This window comes from Stegodyphus dumicola, chromosome 10 (genome assembly GCF_044657685.1).
Source record: "Stegodyphus dumicola isolate Sdum_Otavi_A_Nest chromosome 10, ASM4465768v1".
Lineage (NCBI taxonomy): Eukaryota > Metazoa > Arthropoda > Arachnida > Araneae > Eresidae > Stegodyphus > Stegodyphus dumicola.
This window is the reverse complement of record NC_140777.1, coordinates 130,014,239-130,037,791: the sequence shown is the minus strand read 5'-3', so window position 1 is coordinate 130,037,791 and position 23,553 is coordinate 130,014,239. Positions and strand designations below refer to the sequence as shown.

Here is a 23,553-nt window from a genome sequence, read left to right as displayed (position 1 = left end):
TTTGGGAGATCAACTGAAGACGCACTGTATCAGTTTGTGGTCGCAACTGTATCACCTGACTAGCAACAAAAAAGAGTATCATATCACTGCAATTTCCTTTGACATAAAAAGAGCATTCAGCACTGTTAGTTGGCTATATATTTTAGATACTCTGCAAAAATTACACTCTCCGGGCAACCTTTATAAACTATTAAAAAGCTATTTTAGTTTTAAAAAAATTATAATTTGTATGGACTGTAATGCAGTGTAATTTGATCTGTACAGAAAATGTCTACAGCGGTCATGTAGCTCGCCACTCTGGAACCTGATCATGAATAAATTGTCTCAAAAGACCTACCAGAAGACGTAGAAATGATATGTTTTGCTGGTGATCTCATGCTACATATAAAAGAAGTCTTCCTTGAAAAACTATAAAAGAGATTTCAGGAAATAGTTACATTGATGGATCATTGGAAGAGAGAAGAAAACCTGAAATTTAATCTCGACAAGACTTCGGCAATATTATATCCCAGAGGAGGAACTCGCATAAGAAATCTGAGATTCTTTTATAATAGAATAAAATTAAAATTCGTAATGAGCATGAAATATCTGGGAGAAATCATAGACAACAAATTAACATTTCAACTGCGTTCATAGGAAAAGTGAGGTAATTTTGAATTTCTATAATCATAATTTAATATGGATCATTTAAGCAAGAAAAGTAATACAATACAAAGTCTGTAATCCGGATGTCCATTATCCAGAATGATCTATAATCCGAACCTCAAAGCCACAAACTTTTTTTTGTACGCTTTATGCATGCGCGTTTCATGTTTACGCATGCACGTTTAGCACAAAAAACGAAGCAACTTAAACACCTTGCATCGAAAGAAATGTTTAATAAAGTAAACAAAAAATATTAACCTTTTGTAAATTTTGATACCCTTTAGATCATAATTGCTCTTTATTTCATAAATTACAGTTTCATATTTTTAATTGTATAATTTCTGCATGCCATCTTACCACATTTAAATTGATGATCTATAATCCGGAAAAACCCTCAATCCGGAAACGGTGAAGGCCCGACGAGTCCGGATTATGGACTTTGTACTGTATAATACACAAAAATCTATAAAAACATAATAATTCCAATGATCACAAGTGGTATTGAAGCATGGGGAACCAGAGCATCGGAGCTACAACACCTAAACACAATACAGAGAGGTTGACTGTTGTGCATTACCTGAGCATTTATAACTACCTCCACAGAGGTGTTATGTGTATTGCTGGGCGTTCTCCCTTTTTCCTTATCCTATAAATTCATTTTTGAAAAAAAAAAATTATTAAAGACTAGCAATATATATGGATCATTATCATTATCAAAATATGGATCATTTAAGCAAGAAAAAGTAATACAGTACAAAGTCTGTAATCCGGATGTCCATTATCCAGAATGATCTATAATACGAACCTCAAAGCCACAAACTTTTTTTTGTATGCTTTATGCATGCGTGTAGTGCGTTTATGCATACGCATTTAATGCTTACGCATGCACGTATAGCACAAAAAACGAAGCAACTTAAACACCTTGCATCGAAAGAAATGTTTAATAAAGTAAACAAAAAAATATTAACCTTTTGTAAATTTTGATACCCTTTAGATCATAATTGCTCTTTATTTCATAAATTACAGTTTCATATTTTTAATTGTATAATTTCTGCATGCCATCTTACCACATTTAAATTGATGATCTATAATCCGGATAAACCCTTAATCCGGAATCGGCGAAGTCCCGATGAGTCCGGATTATGGACTTTGTACTGTATAATACACAAAAATCTATAAAAACATAATAATTCCAATGATCACAACTGGTATTGAAGCATGGGGAACCAGAGCATCGGAGCTACAACACCTAAACACAATACAGAGAGGTTGACTGTTGTGCATTACCTGAGCATTTATAACTACCTCCACAGAGGTGTTATGTGTATTGCTGGGCGTTCTCCCTTTTTCCTTATCCTATAAATTCATTTTTGAAAAAAAAAATTATTAAAGACTAGCAATATATATGGATCATTATCATTATCAAAATATGGATCATTTAAGCAAGAAAAAGTAATACAGTACAAAGTCTGTAATCCGGATGTCCATTATCCAGAATGATCTATAATACGAACCTCAAAGCCACAAACTTTTTTTTGTATGCTTTATGCATGCGTGTAGTGCGTTTATGCATACGCATTTAATGCTTACGCATGCACGTATAGCACAAAAAACGAAGCAACTTAAACACCTTGCATCGAAAGAAATGTTTAATAAAGTAAACAAAAAAATATTAACCTTTTGTAAATTTTGATACCCTTTAGATCATAATTGCTCTTTATTTCATAAATTACAGTTTCATATTTTTAATTGTATAATTTCTGCATGCCATCTTACCACATTTAAATTGATGATCTATAATCCGGATAAACCCTTAATCCGGAATCGGCGAAGTCCCGATGAGTCCGGATTATGGACTTTGTACTGTATAATACACAAAAATCTATAAAAACATAATAATTCCAATGATCACAACTGGTATTGAAGCATGGGGAACCAGAGCATCGGAGCTACAACACCTAAACACAATACAGAGAGGTTGACTGTTGTGCATTACCTGAGCATTTATAACTACCTCCACAGAGGTGTTATGTGTATTGCTGGGCGTTCTCCCTTTTTCCTTATCCTATAAATTCATTTTTGAAAAAAAAAAATATTAAAGACTAGCAAGAAAGATTTTATAATCTACAAAATTTACTTTATAACAAGATGCATCTTTAAAAAACTAAATATCAATTTAATTCAATGAATGGAATAAAAAATGGAGAAATTCAGACTCGAAAAAAATTAAAACTATAACTGATAAAGACCTTTGTCAGATCCTTTCAGGTCACTGTAGATTCCCAGTGTATCTAAACAGATTTAAAATTCAAGAAATCGCAAACTGTTTATTATGCGGAAAGCTAGCAAATAACAGGTACTATATGTGGAAGAATGTGAATTAACAAAAGACCTTAAGAGTAGCAAGAAGGACTTTAAAGACCTGCTTTATACTGGAAATGAAGCAAAAAACATAGCAAAAGAGCTCATGGAAAAAATTAATAAAAACCAGATGCAGTTGGAATAGAACAGTAACAATATAGCTGCTGCTGTAGACTGTTTATTTATGTTGTGTTATCCTATGTGTTTTTCCTTCATGGCCGGTTTGAAAAAGCCATAAGGCGAGCTAGGGCTTGCCAGAAGGGTGGACTGCATTTTACCTGCCTATCTACCTACGCTCCTTAAGAAAGGAATATTACTTTAAAATAAACTATTAAGTCTTTCAGGATTCTATATAAAAATAATAATTTAGTTTTTCCCATACAATTAATATGAATACCAACATATCGAGATCAAAACCTATAGCCTCAAATAACTGATTTAATTTTTTTATATGTGAACTGTATTAACAGTTACGTTCGATTCTCTCTAAGGATGACTTTCAAATCTGCAGATGCAAATCTTAAAAAAAGATTTGAATTCCAAAACTCGAGATTTGGTGTCTTTTATTATTAATATTCGAATATTTCATATCGTAAAAGAAGGAATCACCAAAGGTTTTCACTTAGAGTTTTGGAAAGGTTAATGTTATTGATCCATTAGAAAATTAATGTAATTGTTGAAATTTTAATCACTAAATGTACCCTGTGGTGGCACTGAGCGCGGTGCTTTCAGTGAAATCTACCAAATTTCTCGCTTAAGTAATCTGTGCTCTGTGCTTTCTCGAAAATTCTTGAAACGACATTGCAAAACATTGCGATCTGGACTTATTACTAGTAGTTCTTGGTTGCTTCTAAGAACTTATCATTCTGCTGAGGATGTCTTCCTGTAACACTTGTCGAAATATTTCCTATTTTCCAAACTGAACCATCATTCACTGTTTCTTCACCATTTTGAAATTCTTTACTTTGGATACTTCCTTGTTCTCGAGTTTTGTTTTGTTGCTTTTCGCTACTCTCTTGTGCTTGACTACTGCCCTTAATTAAGGTGAAATTATATGGGCAGGGCATTGCGGTCAGAAAGCTTGGGACTATTCTCTCTTTGTTTCCGAAGCTACATTTCTCCATTAAGTTTCTTTCCATACTCCCATATTGTTTCTATCATTCTGTTTGTTCTCTATTTTAAAAATTTTAATTTTTTTCCATTGGTATGCTGGGAAAAGAATGGCTTTTGTTTTTCTCAACCCTTGAAACAGTACGTTAAACTGCTTATTCAGGTCTTGAATTCAGCTGGAGGACACCTAAGCTATTTATTTCTTAGTTTTCTGAATGAAATTTAAGTCCAGGGGGAGCTCCAAATAAGATGAGACCCAATATTTTATTTTTTTATTTAACTATTTATTGTGAATTTAATAATTTATTAAATTTTATTTATTATAAATAAAATTAAAATCCAATGAGATATAAAGATATAATATATCTCATTGGATTTTAATTTATTTTAATCATTAGTCATAATATTTTTTATTATTATGACTTTTTTTACCCTTCTTCCTGATGGCCTTTAGAGCTCTTGCACTTCCAATTTTAGAAATTAAAAATTTTTAGATTAATTTACCTTTGGAAGGCCCACCAGTGGCCATGTGTTAAAGTTGCTAAACACTGGTAGTTCAACTTTGGTTTGATACCTGGTGAATGAACTGGCTCTGTAGGCATATTTTTGCTTTTCCCATGTGTAATGTGTATATGAGTCAATTTTCCTTAAAGCGTCCTTCATGAAGGTATTCCTCCACTTAGCAAGTAACCTTCGCATAATTGGCATAATCGAATAAATCAATCAGTAATTACTTTTGAAAATTTTTATTGTAGGAATTATGCATGTAGATTTCCTGTGCAGTGGTTAACTAGAATAATTTTTTATTTCATATGCATTTTTTCAATCTACACTTGTATATATGTGTGTTTTTTTTTTTTTTTTTTTTTTTTTTTTTTGTCAACTTTATGTATAGAAATCTATTTTTATATCATTGAATATGTAGAATTACTTGCTTATACTAAAACAAGGGATTTTTTATTTCTGTCTTTCTTAACTGTTTATTTTTAGTCTTTACATTAGTGTATTAATCCTAGTTATTTTCACGTCTACTTATTCAGACTTTTATGGGGTGTTTAAAAATATCTGGCAAAAAGTAAAGACAGGTTGAAGAGATCTAAATAAAGAGATTTTGTAATAAAATATTTGTGTGTAAATGGGATGTTGAGATGTTACTGGGTGCTGTTTTATCTGCAGTCAAAGATGTTCTAATAATGTAAATCGTCAATTCCCATACAAATTTTGAGTGTCATATATAGCTACATGAAGGTGAAACTTGCTGACATGCATTTTATCTATGGCAGTTTGGTTAAAATGGAGCAGTTATTGATAGGAAGTTCAAAGAACAATTCTCAAATATGTCCTCTTAGCTGCTGCTCTGCTTTCTTCTGTAGCTCTATGTATAAAATGCATGTCGATGATATCTGCATTCGTGTAGTAATGTATATTGCTCAAAACTGGCTCAGGAAACAACACTTTACACCAGCAGAATATTTTTATCTGTTGCTTCAATAGTGCCATGTACCACCTCAGTGCAACATTCCTGCAGACACATTCTGTTATAAAATCTACTTATTTTGGTCACTTCTACCTGCCTTTCTATTTTTGTTTGATAGTTTTTTACCACCTTGTATACTGCACACGCAAGTTTGTTACAAACATTTATAGTGATTCAATGCAAAATGGAAACAACAGGGACAAAGCCCCTTCGAACTAAAAAAAGAAACAGTTCTGTATCTCTTGTTCTGGTGGGCTGATTGATGATACTCAACTTGCATTTCCCATGTCTCAAAAGCGCGACTTAGGATATGTATTAGATTTATGTATAGCGTAACAATATAGCTGTACATAAATTTAATACATATCATAGATTTGATCTAATACATACATAGATTGTGTCATTATACCTAATATAGGTATTTTGACACAAAATCGGACTTTGTCTGAAATGACATGCCATTTTTTTTTCCATATTTCGATTCTATGACTCAAATTATACCAAATTGCCAAATTTTGTAAAATTGCACAAGTAAATTTTTAAAAAGAAAGCTCTCAAAATTGTAACTCTTCAGTGTTAATTGAATTTGATATATATTTATTATTCTCTCTCTCTCTCTCTCTTTTTTTTTTTTTTTTTTTTTCAAAACTTAGTTGATTCCTTCTTCCAGAATTCGAAATTTAGGCTTAATCCAAATACAATTCACTTATTTTTGACTTATTTTTAAAATTTGTATTTTTTATAAATTTTTCAAAAAACTGTTTGTGTTATAACCTATAAAATGTTTCACATCGTCTTAAAGTAGATGTATTTCTAGGCACATCTGCAAAAAAAATTAGAGTTTTTTATTCAAAATATTCAAAGATATACATGAATTTACATATTGAAGCATTTTGAAATTTAGCATCTTTGTTTTTTATGAGCGATAATAACGTCAAATGTGATTTATTCACTTTGTTAAAATTATTTGAAAGTATGAATGATGACCTTTTTCTGTTCGTCTATGATGAAAATAGGAAAATTTAAGTATTTTGCTATAAATTAAGAAGTTTGCCAAGTAAATTATTCTTGGTGAAAGCTGAAAAAAAATACACCAAGATTTTGAATTTCTCCATAAATTTTGTGCCAAATTTTACAAAATTTAATATTTTGAGTTGTAGAATTGAAATATGGAAAAAAAATTGGCTTGCCATTTCAGGTAAAGTCCAATTTGTGTGTCAAAATACCTACATTAGAATGGTGCTATATATAAATCTAATATATATCCTAAGTCACGCTTTCCAGACATGAAAAACGCAATTTGAATTTTGTCAATTGGCCCAGTGGAACAGGAGATATATAACTGTCCCCCCTTTTTTTTCGTCAGTGTATGTCAGCTTCTTATACATATATATTCTTCTGAATTAATTGTAGGCAATTGATACGTATTTAGATAAATGTAGAAAAAAAAAAGAAAATAAAAATAAGTTAATATATAAATTTTGTAAAAATACTATTTTAAAATTTGAAAAACTTGTAATTATAAAATTATTATTCGAAATGCTGTTAATTACAAAAGGAAGCGTTTTCAAGATGTGTCTTTAAATAATTTGAGGTATATTTAGATTTAAAATTAGGTGCGATTCAATATCTGACTTATGCTCGCTTTATGGAAGAGTTAAGTATGTTTCAGAGGACATTGACACAGTACTGCAATTGAAGAATACGTTTTTTCTTGGGATAGCTAAGTAAAAAATATTTAAAAACTAAACATTTTAAGACTATTAAAAAAATTCTAATTCAAAATATTGAACGAGAAATGTTTATCTTGGAAATAAATGCTTGTAGGCTCTGTAATTGTATCAGTTTAACTCATTATTCATGATTTTGGTACTTATGTATGAACGTAATCACCTTGCCACCATTTGACAATTTTTTCAAATAAAAAAAGTAAAAGTTACTTATTGGGTGCAAGTTGGTGGTTTTCGTGAAATGTTTTTAGAAAGATTCCCCAAACATCGATATTTGTCTCAAGGTGGAAGTCATTATCTACATATAAAAAGAAAACTTACTTTAGCAATTTAAAATATAAATTTCAAGTATTAAATAAGGATTGTAAGATACATTAAAAGAAGTAGAACACTTGCATTTGTTACCAAATCTTCTTCTTTTTTTTTTTTTTTTTTTTTTTTGGCGCTGTTTTACTCAAGTACACCATGATTTATTTTTGCTTTAAAAAACATCATAAAATTTCAGAAACTTCGCATTGCGCAAATATTGTCAGCTCTAGTATCTATGAAACATATCTTCTTGTTCCATTTAGAGATTCTGCTGCAAAATTCTGTATTAGTGCAGAAATTTTACTGCAGTTTCTAACATTTTTTTTTTTTCCTGGTAAATTCCACAAGTGTATATTTTAATATTAATTTACAGCAAAAAATATCATGATTTGTGTATAAAACCTGTTGAAATTTGGAACAACTGTTGAAAGATTGTTATAAGTATGTTTACCTGAAATGCGCATGGTTGCCAGAGTTTGGTGACTTCTGCTAAAGTGGTTGTGATTAAATGTTGTGAGTGCCATTAATTTTTTACACGCAAGTGATTGTTTTATTTGAATTCATATCGCAATTCAATGTATCAGTTGATATAACTTGCATGGTATTTGAAAGCACAGCATTGTGTCATATTTCTGTAAATTAAGTTTTTTTTTTTTTTTTTTTTTTAAATTCCTAAACTTAAAAAGTGTGTTTTAATTTTTGCTATTTCTTATGTATTTTTTCTTTCATGTGCAGGATGCTCCTAAACAGCCACAGACAAAATTTGTGTACCTATCAGATAGCGAATCTAATGGATCTTCTATTATAACTACTTTTGTGGATAGCCAACCAACAGATCCTAGTTGGAAGGAACATAGTCGCCATCTGAATAAACTTTCAACTCGGAATAAACGTGTTCCACCAAGTAAACCTGCTGTTCGAGATAAACGCATTCCACAGAATAAACCCGTTTTTCAAGATAAAGGTATTCCAGAAAATGAAGATACTTCTGAAAATGAAAACACTAAACATGCAGTCAATTCTGAAAATGAAGATGCTAACTGTACAGATAATTCTGAAAACAAAAATACTACCCATGCTGTTGCTACTAGAATCAAAACTGCTACTCAGCCTAAACTTGTTGTTCAAATTTGTGAAACTAGACAAAGGCCAGTTAAAAAGAGAAAACTTTATCAACCATCTAAGCATCCAGTAGCTATATCTTATCAGCTAGGTAGTAAACAAGTCAATAAGAAAAGTACTATTCCTAACAGTTTAATTCCTTCATTTTTTAATTCTTTAGCAAGGTAAGACTTTAATATTGCTAATGCAGTATTTTGATAAAATCTTAGAATGCCATATTTATATATATTTGTTTAATAAGAATTGTTATGAGCACTGTAATTGATTAAAAACAAATGTATTCTAATTAATATTTTACGAAGTTTTCAAATTTTGGTGTATAAAATTTTGATGCTGAAAATTTGGCAATATTTTATTTTTTTCAAATGATAACAGATTTAATCCTTTGCACCAGGAATTCTCAACCAGGGAGAATTGTCTCCTGGAGGGAATTTCATAGTTTTAGTGAAGAATGTACTCAATTTTTTTTAGTTATTAAGTTCTTAATTTTAGTTTTACATTAAAAAAACTACTTTTATTCAAGCTTTGGTATTATCAATATTTTCTATGCTTTTTTTTAGTCCAAAGGGATTTGAATCCCAAAGGACTATTAGTTTCGTTTTGGCATTTTGCGTCGGACTCATAAATGTCGGTTCACTTTTCAAACTGTTGCCACAAAATGTCAGAGTCCTGCATTATATTTGAAGAAATTAAATAATGAAAAATCTGCATAAATGTATGTATATTTCTCGTATTGTGATAAAACAACGGTACTCCTTTGGACGTAATTTAAAATCTGAAACATTTCAGATTTTTTTTTTTTTTTTAATTTTTAAAAACATTAAAGAATCATCTAACTCTAAATAAACGTGTTTACTTAACTTTCAAGTTTTGAAAAAGAGGGGGATAAACTGTCGATGGGGAAAATGGTGCATAGGGTGAAAAAGGATGAAAACCTCTTCCTTAAACAGTACTGCATAAAAGCTAAATGTATTATTTTGTACATGGTGGCCAAAATAAAGCAGACGCAAAAAATGTGTATAATTCTGACACTATCCTTATTAATGAACACAAGAATTATTCTTTGCTATACAGTTTGTTTTGTGCTGTTTTTGTCACTAAAGGACAATTCACAACAATACGATGATGCATTAGTGCATAAAGCTGTAACCGATTAGTAATGAGTTCAGAGGCAGTATTCTCTGGATGACCGGAGATATACAAGTTTACTCAGCTTCATATTTTGCTGCTTGCCTTGTCAGTTTCAGATATCTCTTAAAAAATGTCTGGCTTTTACTACATTTTTTAAATGAGTATGCTTTTAAAATTCTTCTTAGCAAAATATGAAATCAAGTGGAATAATCTTAATAAAAATATCAGATGTTAATTAAAAATGTACATTAATACAATAATTAAATATACTATTTAAAAGAAAATTCTCAAATTTATAAAGAGTAATTAATCATAAGTATGAACCATAAATGAGATATGGTTGATAATAATATAAAATAGTAGACTGTTGTGAGAAAATAGTGATAAAATCCTGGATTTTGAATTTTACTTAAAATCGATCCCAATTTAAGATTGTTTTTACAGCATCGTCTTGCCTAATGGGTAAAGTGCTGCCCTCTGCTGCCAAAGATTGTCAGTTCAAGTCTCACAAGGAATGGTGTTGGTATTGTTATGAATTTTGCGTGCATACAGATAATTTTAAAGAAATTATATATGCAATTGTTGTATTTTTCTGTATAATGTAAGATGAAAATCTAGAGAAAAGGTGCTGTGCCGGAAAAATAAGAATATAGGGGCAAGTCTATTTAACATTGAGTAAATAGCTATCTCGCTAATTCGGCAAGAAATTGCCAAATTTGGCGACATTTTGGTCTGGTTCCTGTATCACCATAATAGGTATTGTAATTGATTAACTGTAATTGATTTGAGATGCAACTGTAGCTGTACCCAGTCTCATATGCCTTCCAATAAATTCAGGAACTACTAGAAATTTCTCATCAGCCGATGAAAACTAAAGGGTGTCCCAAAAATAACACAGGATTTGAATTCAATATAAAAGAGAGTTTTTAATCTTTAGATGTTTATTTTTTAAGTGAATCATAAAGTACATAGGATAGAGTTATTTATGGAATAACACATCGGGCAAAAGTCATCCACGGCTTTGTTGGCACATACACACCCTTTTGTCGAAATTTTTCGTAACCTTTCTGCATAATTGCGGCTGAATTTCGTTGATGCAGTGTTTAATTTCCTCTTGTAATGCATGTGGGCTTGTGGGATTGTTAGAATGAACCTTTGACTTCAAATATTTCCATAAGAAAAAATCTAATGGTGTTAAATCACATGATCTAGGGAGCCAATTCTGATCGCCGAAACGAGAGATTATACGATCAGGAAATGTCTTCTGTTGTAATTGAATTGTTTCATTGGCTGTATGGCATGTGGCACCGTCTTGTTGAAACCACATATTGGCCACATCAGTATCATCCAATTTTGGCAGAAAGAACTGTGTTATCATGTCGCTGCTTGACCACCCTGATTCTCAAAAAAATATGGTCCGATGATGCCCTCCTGTCCCAAATCCGCACCAAGCAGTGACACATTGTGGGTGCATTTGTTTTTCACTAATCACACATGGGTTCTTCGAACCCCAAACACGGCAATTTTGGCGATTAAGAAAGCCATCGAGGTGAAAATGTGCTTTATCGCTTAGGATTATTTTGCTCGAAAAACCAGCATCCACTTTTTGATGATTAATAATCCATTCCATGAACTCACTTCGCTGTTCATGGTCAATAGGCTTCACTTGTGTTAATTCAATTTTGTAAGCATGAAGACACAGTTTGTTTGTGAGTATGCGCTGTAGAGAGCTTCTTGAAATTTGCAATTCTTGTCCATGACGCCAAATTGATGTTCCTGGGTTTTCACCAACACTCTCACGCACTGCTTCAATATTGACATTTAAACGGCTTTTTTTTTGGACGACTGGTGTGTTTAGCGTCTCCAATTGATCCAGTCAGAATTTTTTACTTAATCTTTTCACAGTTGACGAGGTTAAAACACTATTTTTACCATATTTTTTATAAAATTTTTGAACTACGGCCGCCAAACTTTCATTATTTAAAAAATATTGTTCAATAATGAAAACAGTTGTTGTACTGTATAACGCTCCATTTTTACTAACCCTAAACTCTCAGCTTTCAAACTGTTCTTTTTACAGGGTTGGCAACAGCTTAATGCAAAAATGGTGCCAAATTCAAATCTTGCGTTAATTTCGGGACACCCTTTAGTAAGCAGGAGAGAGCGTCTGCTGTCAGTTGTTGTTGGGAATTGTTAGTGCAGCAAGAGTTTTGAGTACTGAGATATCTCTGGGTTAGCTTCCTCTTTAGATGCACTTTGCATTGCATTGTCTTTAATGTTTTTAGTAGTTTGAAGTGTAACTACTCATTGTACTCTGTCATACTATGAACAGCTGTTTGAGTATTTTTTTAGAAAGTTCCAGAACTCTGAAGTGTTACTTTTGATAAAATAAATTTTATCTACTTATCATCAGACCTGTATGTATTAATGTATTACAAACTCACACACACTCAGCAGTTTTTGGTGTCAGAAGTGGAATTGAATGTCAGTGACAAGAGCTATGGAGAAGCAATTAAGGCAGTTGGTGGTAGCCTTTGCTGCATTCAAAGAAGAGAAGAAATCTATTAATGAAAAGATGAAAGCTCTTCAAGAAAAGGTTGAAGCAGATCAAGAGGAAATGAAAGAGGAATTACCTGCATAACCAAAAATAAATTCAAGGCTAATAGACAGGCAGAGTAAACATGTTTGAAGACAAAGTTTGAGACATTCAAGAAAGAGTTTCTGTAGTGGAACAACAAATCAAAGAAGGAGTTCCTTCTATCAAACAACAAATTGATGACAGGCTTTCTGCGGTCACCAAAGAAGTCCATACCTTAAAGACATTCATAACGATGGCAGGAAGCAATTCTGATGGTTTTAAAGCTTTACCCATGCTTTCTCTTCACTTTTTAAAGCTATCCACATATGATGGTTGACCTCCTGCTAAGTTTATAAGACACAATTTTCTATAGTGGCAGATGCAAATGGTGGAATTCTCAAACTAAGGCCTGTCATCTCTCCACTTCTCTTAGAGCAGATGCTGTGGATTTTCTTCAAACTCTGTCCCAAAACCAGAGGCTGGACTTCAAAACTCTATCTAACATGTTGGAGCTGCACTTTGCCAAGAAATGCTTAAAAGACTGTAGCAGGCTTCAGTTAAAATCTTGCCAAGAGAAGCATACGGAGACTTTGCAGGAGCACTCCTTAGATGTTGCAAGGCTGTTTCATCTGGTTTTTTTTTTTTTTTTTTTTTTTTTTTTTTTTTTTTTTTTTTTTTTTTTGGGTCTGCTCAACAGAAACAAGGAAAATACTGCCCCTGCAGTACTTCATTGATGGCATCCGGTATCCTGAGATATCTAAGGCCCTGAGACTGGTGGATATTAAAGATTTAAAATTCACTTTAGGCTATGGAATTCGAGGCAGCCCAGCAAGCAACTTGTAGAGACCGCCACTTACTCAGAGCTGCTGAAGTTCAGGAGCCATAGAATCAAGTGATTGCTGATCTAGACGACTTAACCAGTCAAGTCAGTGCCTTGAGACAGAATAGGAGTGACAAGAAACTGATCCTAAAATGCTGGAAATGCAGTGCTAAAGCCACATAGAAGGAACTGCAATACACCCCACAGAAAATAATACCACTCCCCAGCAAGAATGTGAGGAAGAAATTAGTGACCATCGAATGTAGCAGAGGCTGCCAGATAATGAGAAGCCCCATTTTAAAAACACTTCAGATTTCTGCTGTGGATGCCGACAGTAATGGACTTCTCATCATGCAACATATCAATGGAGTGCCCTGCAATATGACCATCGATATAGGAGCTAATGTTACTATCATCCAGAAAGATTTGGCTCAACATTTGGAAGGTAAACTCATCTGGATGGTCCCATGTGTTGAAACTGAATAGCCAGGCCAAAGATGCATGATCTGTGCAGAGCTGGAATTTTCTCCCATAGAGATAATAGTGGAAATGTTTTGCAGCTTTAACTATGGTGAGCAACTCTTTTCTGGTGACACCTTAATTCCTCTCTGGTTTAGAAAAACACTTGCTCCTGTAAGCCACGACACATTCTCAAAAATTTATTTCTTGGGGGGGGGACAATATACTGTCCGTCAGGATTAGAACAAGTGTTCTATTTCAGTTTGTTAAATGCATCCTAACGTTCTTTTGTCTACAAGAGCATTTGTTTGTTCTCTGTCAGTTTGTGAAGCAATATTGTGATGGAAGAAAAGTTTTTCACAGACCTCCTATAGTAGGTGAAAAGTTCCAGGAAACGTATTAGGTGATGAATACTTTCAGAGAGTGTCCATTCTGTAACCGCTGACACTTTTTCTGAAACGCTCGGCAGAGATGACATGTTCAAGGTAAGCCAATTTCTGTGTTAATAGTTTACATTTAGCAGGACTCTAACTTGGCTTTTTTCAGTGTCTGAAGCACCTTTCTAAAATTTTCTAGATGTTCATCAAAACTCTTCCTGCTGATGATGATGTCATCCAGGTGTATCACATAGGCTTCATAGGAAAAACCTCTCAACACAGTCTTAGTTAGGCGTTTGAATGTTGCTGGTACGCTACATAATTCAAACGGCATCTGGAACTACCAGTCCTTGTCTGGTAGTAAAAGCTGTCTTTTCTTGGTCATCAGGATGTATCTCTACCTGCCAGTATCCACTCTTTAAATGAGGCGTCGCAACCCACTTGCTTCCAGAAAGATTGTCCAGAATCTCTTCAGTTCTAGGAAGAGCATAGCTGTTTTTCTTTACAACATCGTTCAACCGGCGATAGTCAACATAGAATCTAGTTGAACTTTCTTTCTGACCTGGAGGATTGGAAAGTTGATAAGTGCCAAGTCTACTAGTAGTCCTCGTGGAGTGTTACTGTAACATGAATGTTCCATTATGACGTACCAGAAATTTCTGTTTTTGGCTAAGGATACAGGAAATAAAAATTATGTTCTTGCTGGCACTGTGATATTGTCTTGGGCAATAGATTTGCTGGATGGACTTAAGTCCTTCATCGATAATTCCGAATAGGATTGTGCACACAGAGGCAGAATGCAGTTCATTATTTTTAAAGTCTAGGGGAAAAGTATATTTCTGTAGAACGTCTAAGCTGAGTCTGCAAGATCTGTAATATTTGTGTGCCGTGTGATGGTAGGCGTCACTTCCAAACATGATGTTTATGTTTAGTTTTCCATCTATGTTGATTTTATTCATGGTATCCGGAGTTTTTGTAGGCAAAAGAATGTGAGGATGCATTTAACAAACTGAACCAGGCTTTAACATCTGCTTCAATACTGATGTATCCTCAGCTCAACAAACTATTTATTCTTGGCATGGATGCAAGCATTGAGAGTATCGGTGCTGTTTTGTCTTGAGAAATAAACGGTCAAGAATGTGTTATAGCAAACTGATCTATCTAAACTGGAGAGAAATTACTGTGTCACCAGAAAAGAGTTGCTCAACATAGTTAAAGCCATAGAACATTTTCACCATTGCCTGTATGGGAGAAAATTTCAGCTCCGTACAGATCATTCGTCATTGGCCTGGCTATTCAATTTCAAGAATCCCAAAGACCAAATAACCAAATGGATACAAAGACTTCAGAAAAATGACATAAATATCCATTATTGGAAAAGATCATTACGTGGAAACAACATGTATTCAATGCCCAGAAAGCTGCTAATATTTTTCCAGGGTCGAAGCAAAGTACAAGCTGCTTAATCTGGTTGGACGACAAGTTGCAACTTCAACATCGGCTGATCATAACCCATGGAGTGACAAAGAAATTAGGAAAGGCCAGTTAAGAGATGCCGACACTTAACCCATAACTGACTTCATGGAATCTACAAATGGGGAACCTACTTGGTAGGACATTTTGGTCTATAATCCTGTGACAAAGCAATATTGGGCTGTCTGGGACTCACTCGAAATGCCATCTTTTACCGGAAGTACAAATTGAATAATGGAAAGGTGTTTCGATGGCTGCTTATACTTCCAAGATCCTAGATCCCAGAGATCCTTAATGAATTCCATAGCAGTCCAACATGAGGCCACACTAGCAGTCCAACAGGAATAATGAAGACTTTACATAGAGTTTAAAAGCACTTCTACTGGAGTAATGTAAGGGCTGATGTGCAAAAGTGGTGCCAATCATATGATGCTAGTGCAGGTCAGAAAGGACTAGGGAAATGCGGCCAAGAGACGTTGTGGTGTTATAATGTAGAAGTGCCTTTTGAACACATCACCTTTGGCATCCTGGGACCTCTGTTATGAACTGCTGATAACAAAAAATACATCCTGGTTATCATTGATTATTGCACCAAGTGGCCTGAAGCATATCCTGTTTCTGATCAAGAGGCTGTCACGGTAGTGGAGGTAACACTATAGCATTGGATTTCCAGATTAGGAATACCTCTTCAGTTACACTCCAATCAAGGAAGAAATTTTACATTGGCATTACAAATTACATTACAAATTTTAAGGAACTCTTCAAGCTATTTGTCATCGACAAGGCCTATATGACACCTTTACATCCCCACTCAGATGGTATGGTAGAGAGGTTTAATGAAACCATCCTTAATAACCTCTTGCTGATGGTTTTCAGAAATTAACAGGGCTGGGACCATATGTTACCAATGTTCTTACTGGCCTATCGCAGTGATGTCCATGAGATTATCGGTTACCGGATGCTGTTTGGTTGTAACCTTCGTCTGCGTTGTGATCTCTTGTTTGGTCGCCTTCCAGATGCACCCTCATCATCTGAAGAGTATATTAAAGATCTCCAGGCATGATTTGAAGTGATTTACAATGCTCAAGAGCAAGTCATTTTGGTGATGGAATAGATAAAGACCTGATACAATACGAGAGCTACAGGACATTGATTCAACAAAGGTGACGGTTTGGTTATGTAATCCAATTCGACATAAAAGATTCTCTCCTAAACTACAGTCACCTTGGAATGGTCCTTAAACCTTCCTAAACAGTCCTTGATAAGGTAATTGAAGCGAAAGCAACTTAACAGATGCCATATATATTGTTGATTTGGACCTTGCTTTTTCTCTTCTTTAGTGACTGTTTGAATTCACTATGTTTTTACCTACTGTGACACCTTTTTTTTTTTTTTTTTTTTCCCATGAGTGTGTTTATTTTTCAGTGACTACAAATGTAACTTTTGGTACTCTGTGCATTATCTTCCTTATAACAGTGTGGCTTTGGCACAATTCACAAGATGATATGTGTAAATGCCTTTTTGGCTGACACTGATTGGCAAATGAGATATATGTGTAAGGTTGCTTTTTTATGTAATTTTAAAAATTTAGTTCCTTAAACAACTGGTGATGAGTCAATAATTTATTTCAAAATTAAAAAAAAACTATTATACAGAAAATTGTCCACAGTTCAATGATTGAAATCTCTTTTGAGAGCTGCACATTTTAAACTTAAATTATATGGGTAGGTATGTTGTTATTCACCTAATTAGGATATTCTTATGCTGATTTTTACTAAGAACGTCCCCAACGTACCTGATCAACGTACATTTGCTGAGGTTGACCCTCATCCAACTTTGCTAACCACACTTGTCTCGTAAACTCATTTCATATATCTTCTTTTGTTCATCTTCTCTATATCTTCAAACCACCTTAACATACACAGGGTTGCCACGCTACCTGGAAAAGTCAGGGAATTCGAAAATTGACCAAAATATTCAGGGAAAAGTCAGGGAATTTAAGTATTTTTGTCAAAATCTGGAAAAGTCAGGGAAGTTCATACAACGATCCCGCCAAAAAAAGCGATTTTTGCGCCGACGTCGGAAGAGATAACTTTTTTGGCGAATTATGTATCACGTGAGTGTCATTCGGGTAGCTGGCATAGAGCCAATTTTCGCAGCTCCAATTTGACTGTCTTTTAGAAAGGCAAAGCAACTTTTGGTTTCCAGTATTCTCGAGAATCGCATGTGCAGTGCATGAACTAAAGAAAGTACCTGTTCTCGTATAAAACAAAATGGGTTTAATCCTAGTATACGGTACCATGGAGGTTAGAATCAAAGAATATGTATTGTAAAGAAGGAAAACCTCTCTGCAACAGACGTGGCTCCGTTCCATCATAGAGGGAAACAGCTGTGCATGTCTGATATATCTGTTGCCAAAGCTCGAAACCGGTGTCGAAGTTCGAAGGTCACGTTATCAAGAGTTCATAAAATGAATATCGTTTAAAATTTCTTTAACGACTTGCGCTAAAAAGACGTGCCACGCACGTCGAGATACTTTTGTCTCAAACCGTGAGCCACGTGAACACCACGTCGATAAGCATTTATCGCAAAAATGAAAATAACGTGGTGCACACGTCGCCTAACAACGAGATTGTTTATTTCTCGAGTTACAGCTCTGGATTGCACTCGCAGATGCGGAGCGGCGTAAATGAGACACTTTACCGCTTGTTATATTGTAGCGCACGGCACCGCAACCGTGAAGTTTAGTCTTAGCGCAAGTGGTTAAACTCTAAAGGAAAAGAAAATATTTTTTGGCGCAAGTAAATTAATTCATGGATTAGTTATTTTCAGGGGAAAAAAAAAAAACTACGAAAATCCGTTTTTAAAATTATTGCGTGGATTTTTCGCAATAATTTTAAAAACGGATTTTCGTAGTTTTCTTTTTGTCAAAGAACGTTTCTTCTTAACACGTGTTTCTCAATTTCCTGTACACATCGCGGAGAGGGAAATTCTGGCCGCCAGGTTCCGTCGCCAAATCCCTTGGCAAATTTTTCCTCCGCATTCTAACGGCGTAATAGCATTTTACTTGTATGGAACCTTTTCTTCTTTACAAAGACGTTCTTTGGTTAGAATAATAATGAGATTTGGCGACATCATGATGCGCAGTAAACGGGTCATTTTGGTCTTGGCGAGAATTTTCAAAATCGTGCCAAAGCCTTACCGTATACTAGAATTTTACCGCAAAATCTTTTTTAACCCTTTTTTTTTCTTTTTAATAAATACCTTGCCATTTTGCAGTAAAATAAAAAAAAAAAATAGTAATCAGTCATCTAGGCTAGCCATGTAATATAACTATATTCGCTAAAATATCGTTGATTATTCTAATTCAATTTTTAAGTAATTATTTTTATGTTATTCATATAATTTAATGTTGCTTCTTCCCTCTAAATTTATTTATTATTAGTAAATAATATTTCCAAATTTCAGGAAATTTTCTCCGGCATAATCCTGAAATTAATTATAGCAGTCTGATGACATACCATCTCTAAATTTAATGCACATATTTTTTCCTTATGTATGCTGCGAAATAAATATAAAATACCTCAATTTATTAAAATAGATTTCTTTCTTCCGTTTAGCTGCAGAATGTCTGCAAAAAAAAAAAAAAAAAAACTTTTTTTGTTCCAGATTGGGAAGATTCTAATCTCAATCTTCAGTGGAGAAAACAACAACTATTATAATTATATTTGTGTTTTCAAGTGTTAAGGTGCCTTTTAAGAACATACCTCACGCAAATTAAATTTACCTAAAATCTAACCTAACTATTTAGCATTGCGTTGTGATTTATAAGGACCAGATTAGCCTCGTGTTGAACTGGTGATGATCATGAGTAATAATTAAATAAAACATACATTTGTTATCCAATGTATATATCTTAAATTTTATTAAGTGGAAAACTAAACAAAATTATCAAACAAAGTATACCAAGAATAATTAAGAATAAATGTCCTCTGGGATTTATTGAATAATTAAGTGAATTTGCTACACAATACAAGTAATACCATAATTAATTTACCTCTTAGCACAGCCAACATACATTACGCAGATAGACTGGAATTTTCTTGAAACACACCTGGAAAACCTGGAAAAGTCAGGGAATTTCATTCTCCTGTTTGAGTGGCAACCCTGCATACATTTCTCAATTCTCAACACTACATCTTTTTTCGCTCCACAACACTCTAAAATTAACTTAATGCTTCAATTGTTAAGTCATAGTTAAACTATATAGGTATGTCATGTAAAACTTGATATTACCCTTAAGAACAATACTATTTATTGATAAAATAAAATTTTAAGGTATTCAAAAAACTTAAATCATGATAATGATGAACAAACAGTAATGGGAACAATAGCCTTGCATCTCTTTGGAAAGTTTGTGTAACTCAGGTGTGTATTATGTTGTTTTTAATTTTAAGCATGATACCAAATTCTCATCATTAAGACGACTTCCCAATTTACTCTTGATTAGGCTTATGCTTGAAAATTATTGTTTGCATGAATATGTAGACCCGAATAAGGGAAGAACAGCAAACGCTATTTTTTTTCAGCTCATTGTATGAGTCAGGAATACTATTCCATGTGTTAAAAATCAACATTTCATCTTTCTGCAGGTCTTTCAAAGCAGACCGCTTGTGCTAAGCTCACATTTGTTTTCCTCCTTATGTTTCTATATCAGCACTAAGATATTCAAATTTCGAGCTCAATAATTCTTTGTTTTTTAAATCCAGCAGTTGGATTTCAAAGTTGACAATGTCAATATTTAAGGGAGAAAAATTTTAATTTTGTTACAGTAGTATTAAGAGGTTTCTTAACAAAGGCTAACATCACTTTGTTGTTTCTGATTTCCTGAAACTTGCTGGGAAATCTTCTGTCATATTTAAAATTGTTGTTTTGAAATAGCAAATGTGACTTTCAGGATTATTTTCTTGGCTATGTTTCAACAGCCTTGGAAAGTGAATCAAAGTTCCTCTTTTAAAATCTTGAGCAAAAAGAGGTAATTTGTTTTCAAATGAAATAACTTCTGACATCAGAAAAATCGTTTTTACTTTCCTCTGTAGTTTTTTGATTAAGCTGATTTAGATGAGATGTAACATCTACCATGAAATAAAATTTTTGGGTCCTCTGATTGTTCATTAGTTCTGGATAATAAACCCTTTTCAAGGTGAAATGCTTTAATTTCTATTAATAAGGATCCAAAACATTTCAAAATGTTTCCTCTTGATAACTTACTTATGATACAATGGTAAGTAAGTATCTTGTGATTGATTTTTTTCTTTCAAAATAGCAGCAAACCCGTTTTTTACACCAAACTTTTCACCCTGTTTGTTGCAATTGGGACAATTTTATTGAGTGGAATGTGGTGTTTTTCAATGCATCCAATAACAGCATTTGCTATATCTTCTCCATGTGTTTGACATTTGAGTGACATTAATCCTAAAAGTTCTTCTTTGGAACATGTAGATTAAATAAATCGTCCAAAAAGTAAAACTTGCTCTATATTATTTATGTCTTAAGACTCATTAACTCCTATTGCTAAAGCTGAAACAAATTTAAGATCTTTGACTTGCTGGTTGGTTATATTTGAAGACATTTTGACTGTTCTCTTTCACTGTTTTAGCTGATAATGGTAACTCTTTAATTTTTTTTTAGAATATCCACTTTGTTCTTAAAATCTTGAAGTAGCACTTTGGATGCATTTATAAAACAATTTTTTATGCATTTGCCCTCTGCATATGGTTTCCTTCTTTCAAGTCTCTTGATTAATCATAAAACTTGCAATATTGGCATTATTGGAAGATTGCATCCAGTAAGTAAATATAGAACTTGATTTTTGTTGACTCTTCTGAAGTTCCTGAAGTCTTTCCTCCTCTCATCACCAACAAGAAATTTAGTACTAAATGATAGAAGTGTCTCTCTATATTTGATTTCTTGTTATTAGCCAGGTTTTCCTGACAAATAAGACAGGTGGGAAGGCCATTTGAGTTTCAAATAAACACAAAATTCTCAAACCATTCAACTTGAAAATCATGGTAGATTTCATCTTCTGTTTTTTCTTTGCTTCTTCTTTTTAGCCATGTTGTTACGAGAAAGAATGAATAAGGTGAGAAATAATGAAATTTTTGAGGACCAGTTAATAGCAGTTAGGCAAGAAAACAATGCTATCCCCGAACACAAGGAAAAAAGAAATAATCATTTACAACCATGAATTCATCCCCCCTTTAAATGGTTTTTAAATAAAACAGGGAGAACCTTTTGCATTAACCACTCCACAATTAGCCTCTTGACCGACTAGCTCACAAAAGTAATAACACTCAGTCAACTCATGGATGAATTTCACATGCATCACCGGAAGTGGAAGAACCTTGGTAATAGAATGAGTGCCTCACATTGAGCCAGGGACAGAATCAAACACTGGTATCTGTGTTGTTCTTGTTGGTACAATTGTACTGAAATCAGTACAAAGGCCTATTTATCAGTACAACAGTAAATACTAACTAGAATCAGCCCAATGGCAATTTTAACTTGATACACCAAATAACATAAAAATGATATTTTGTGTCAAAATATCTGGCTTTTTAGACATTCCCAGTTTGAATGTTTTTCATATTGTATGCAACCCAAACATTATGTATGTATTTTATGTAGCCTAAATTCAGTTGCTAGGAAAATTTTTGTTTTGGACACTGCAAAAAACTTCAAATTTAAAGGTCTAGAAGCTAAAAATCCTGATGTTTTGAAACTAAATTTTGTTTATATGTTGTTTGGTTTCCCATTCAAGTTAAAATTGCCATTGAATGGTATATTAAGCCAAAGCTTTTCATTAGTTAAAATTTGGCATATGGCAGTTACTACGACAGCACAGTTTGGTGTATGATTAGTACAATCAAAAAACCAAAATTGGTACTAAAAAAATTCATAGGAGTTACATTGGCAGATATATTTTAAGTTGTTTCCATGCTTATGTAAAATTTGATGGCCTTTGTGTCGTATTTTCAAGATTTTCTTTCTTTTACATGCATGTGCTGTATTGTGAGAGAGCCACACTCAAAGAGCCATGGTTTGCCAACCACTGGTCTAGATAATTACTTTGTTGGATAAGGCATTCATTAGTAGCAAAAATATAACACAAATATTTCTCATATTTAAGGTTGTAGATTGTTAGCCCTTTTTTGATCTCATAGGCCAAATCTTAGATTTAAATTTAGACCTTCAAAAGAGCCATTATTTTTTATCTTGAAGGTTAATTGGATGTCAGTTATGAAGGATTTTACTGAATATAGGATGTTCCCAAAGGTAATTGCATGCTTTATAATCTTAGATATTCATCCTAGATATGGACTTTAAGAGTTCTTCACATGAAAGCAATTTTAGCACTTGGGAGAGAGAAGGGGTTTGTAAATACAAAATGCAATTTTTCCCCATAGAGCAGAGAGTTCTAGATGTTTAGATATTCGATGTGCTCCAAAGAATTAAGTACAGAAGTTTCGTACCAATGTGAAACATTCCATATCATTACAAGCTAGTTGTCTTGAAGATACTAATAGTTAATCTGTCACTGTGCCAGATACAGTATAAACATAAGTACTGTTTCACCTAATATAAAGCCATTTGTAATCAAATTGAGTAACTTCTCCCTAAATTTGGTAAAAATACTGCATTGAAAGAAAAAACACCAAATTAAAATATAAAATTTGTCAAAAAAGCAGCTGTAGTTTGGTAACAATGGGTAGAGCAAAGCAAAAACAAACATCTGTTCCATCAGGAAAATAGTAATAAAATGTGAAAAAGTTTAGATATTAGAATTTTGAAAGCTCCATTGCAGTCCTTCTGATGACATTTATTCCAATTCTATTCTTTTTAGCACTTTTAAAATTCTAGCGTCTTAACGTTTTCATGTTTCATTACTATTTTCCTTAACC

General features: G+C 33.4%; 1 protein-coding gene across 1 annotated transcript in view; it reads left to right on the top strand.

Annotated features, from left to right (window-relative positions):
* LOC118180139 (uncharacterized) overlaps nt 1-23,553 on the top strand; it is a 108,419-nt gene that overhangs the window by 57,068 nt on the left and 27,798 nt on the right. The window contains exon 6 of the mRNA XM_085825150.1: nt 8,368-8,918. Coding sequence (XP_085681276.1) covers nt 8,368-8,918 — 551 coding nt within the window. The remainder of the gene's footprint in view (nt 1-8,367; nt 8,919-23,553) is intronic.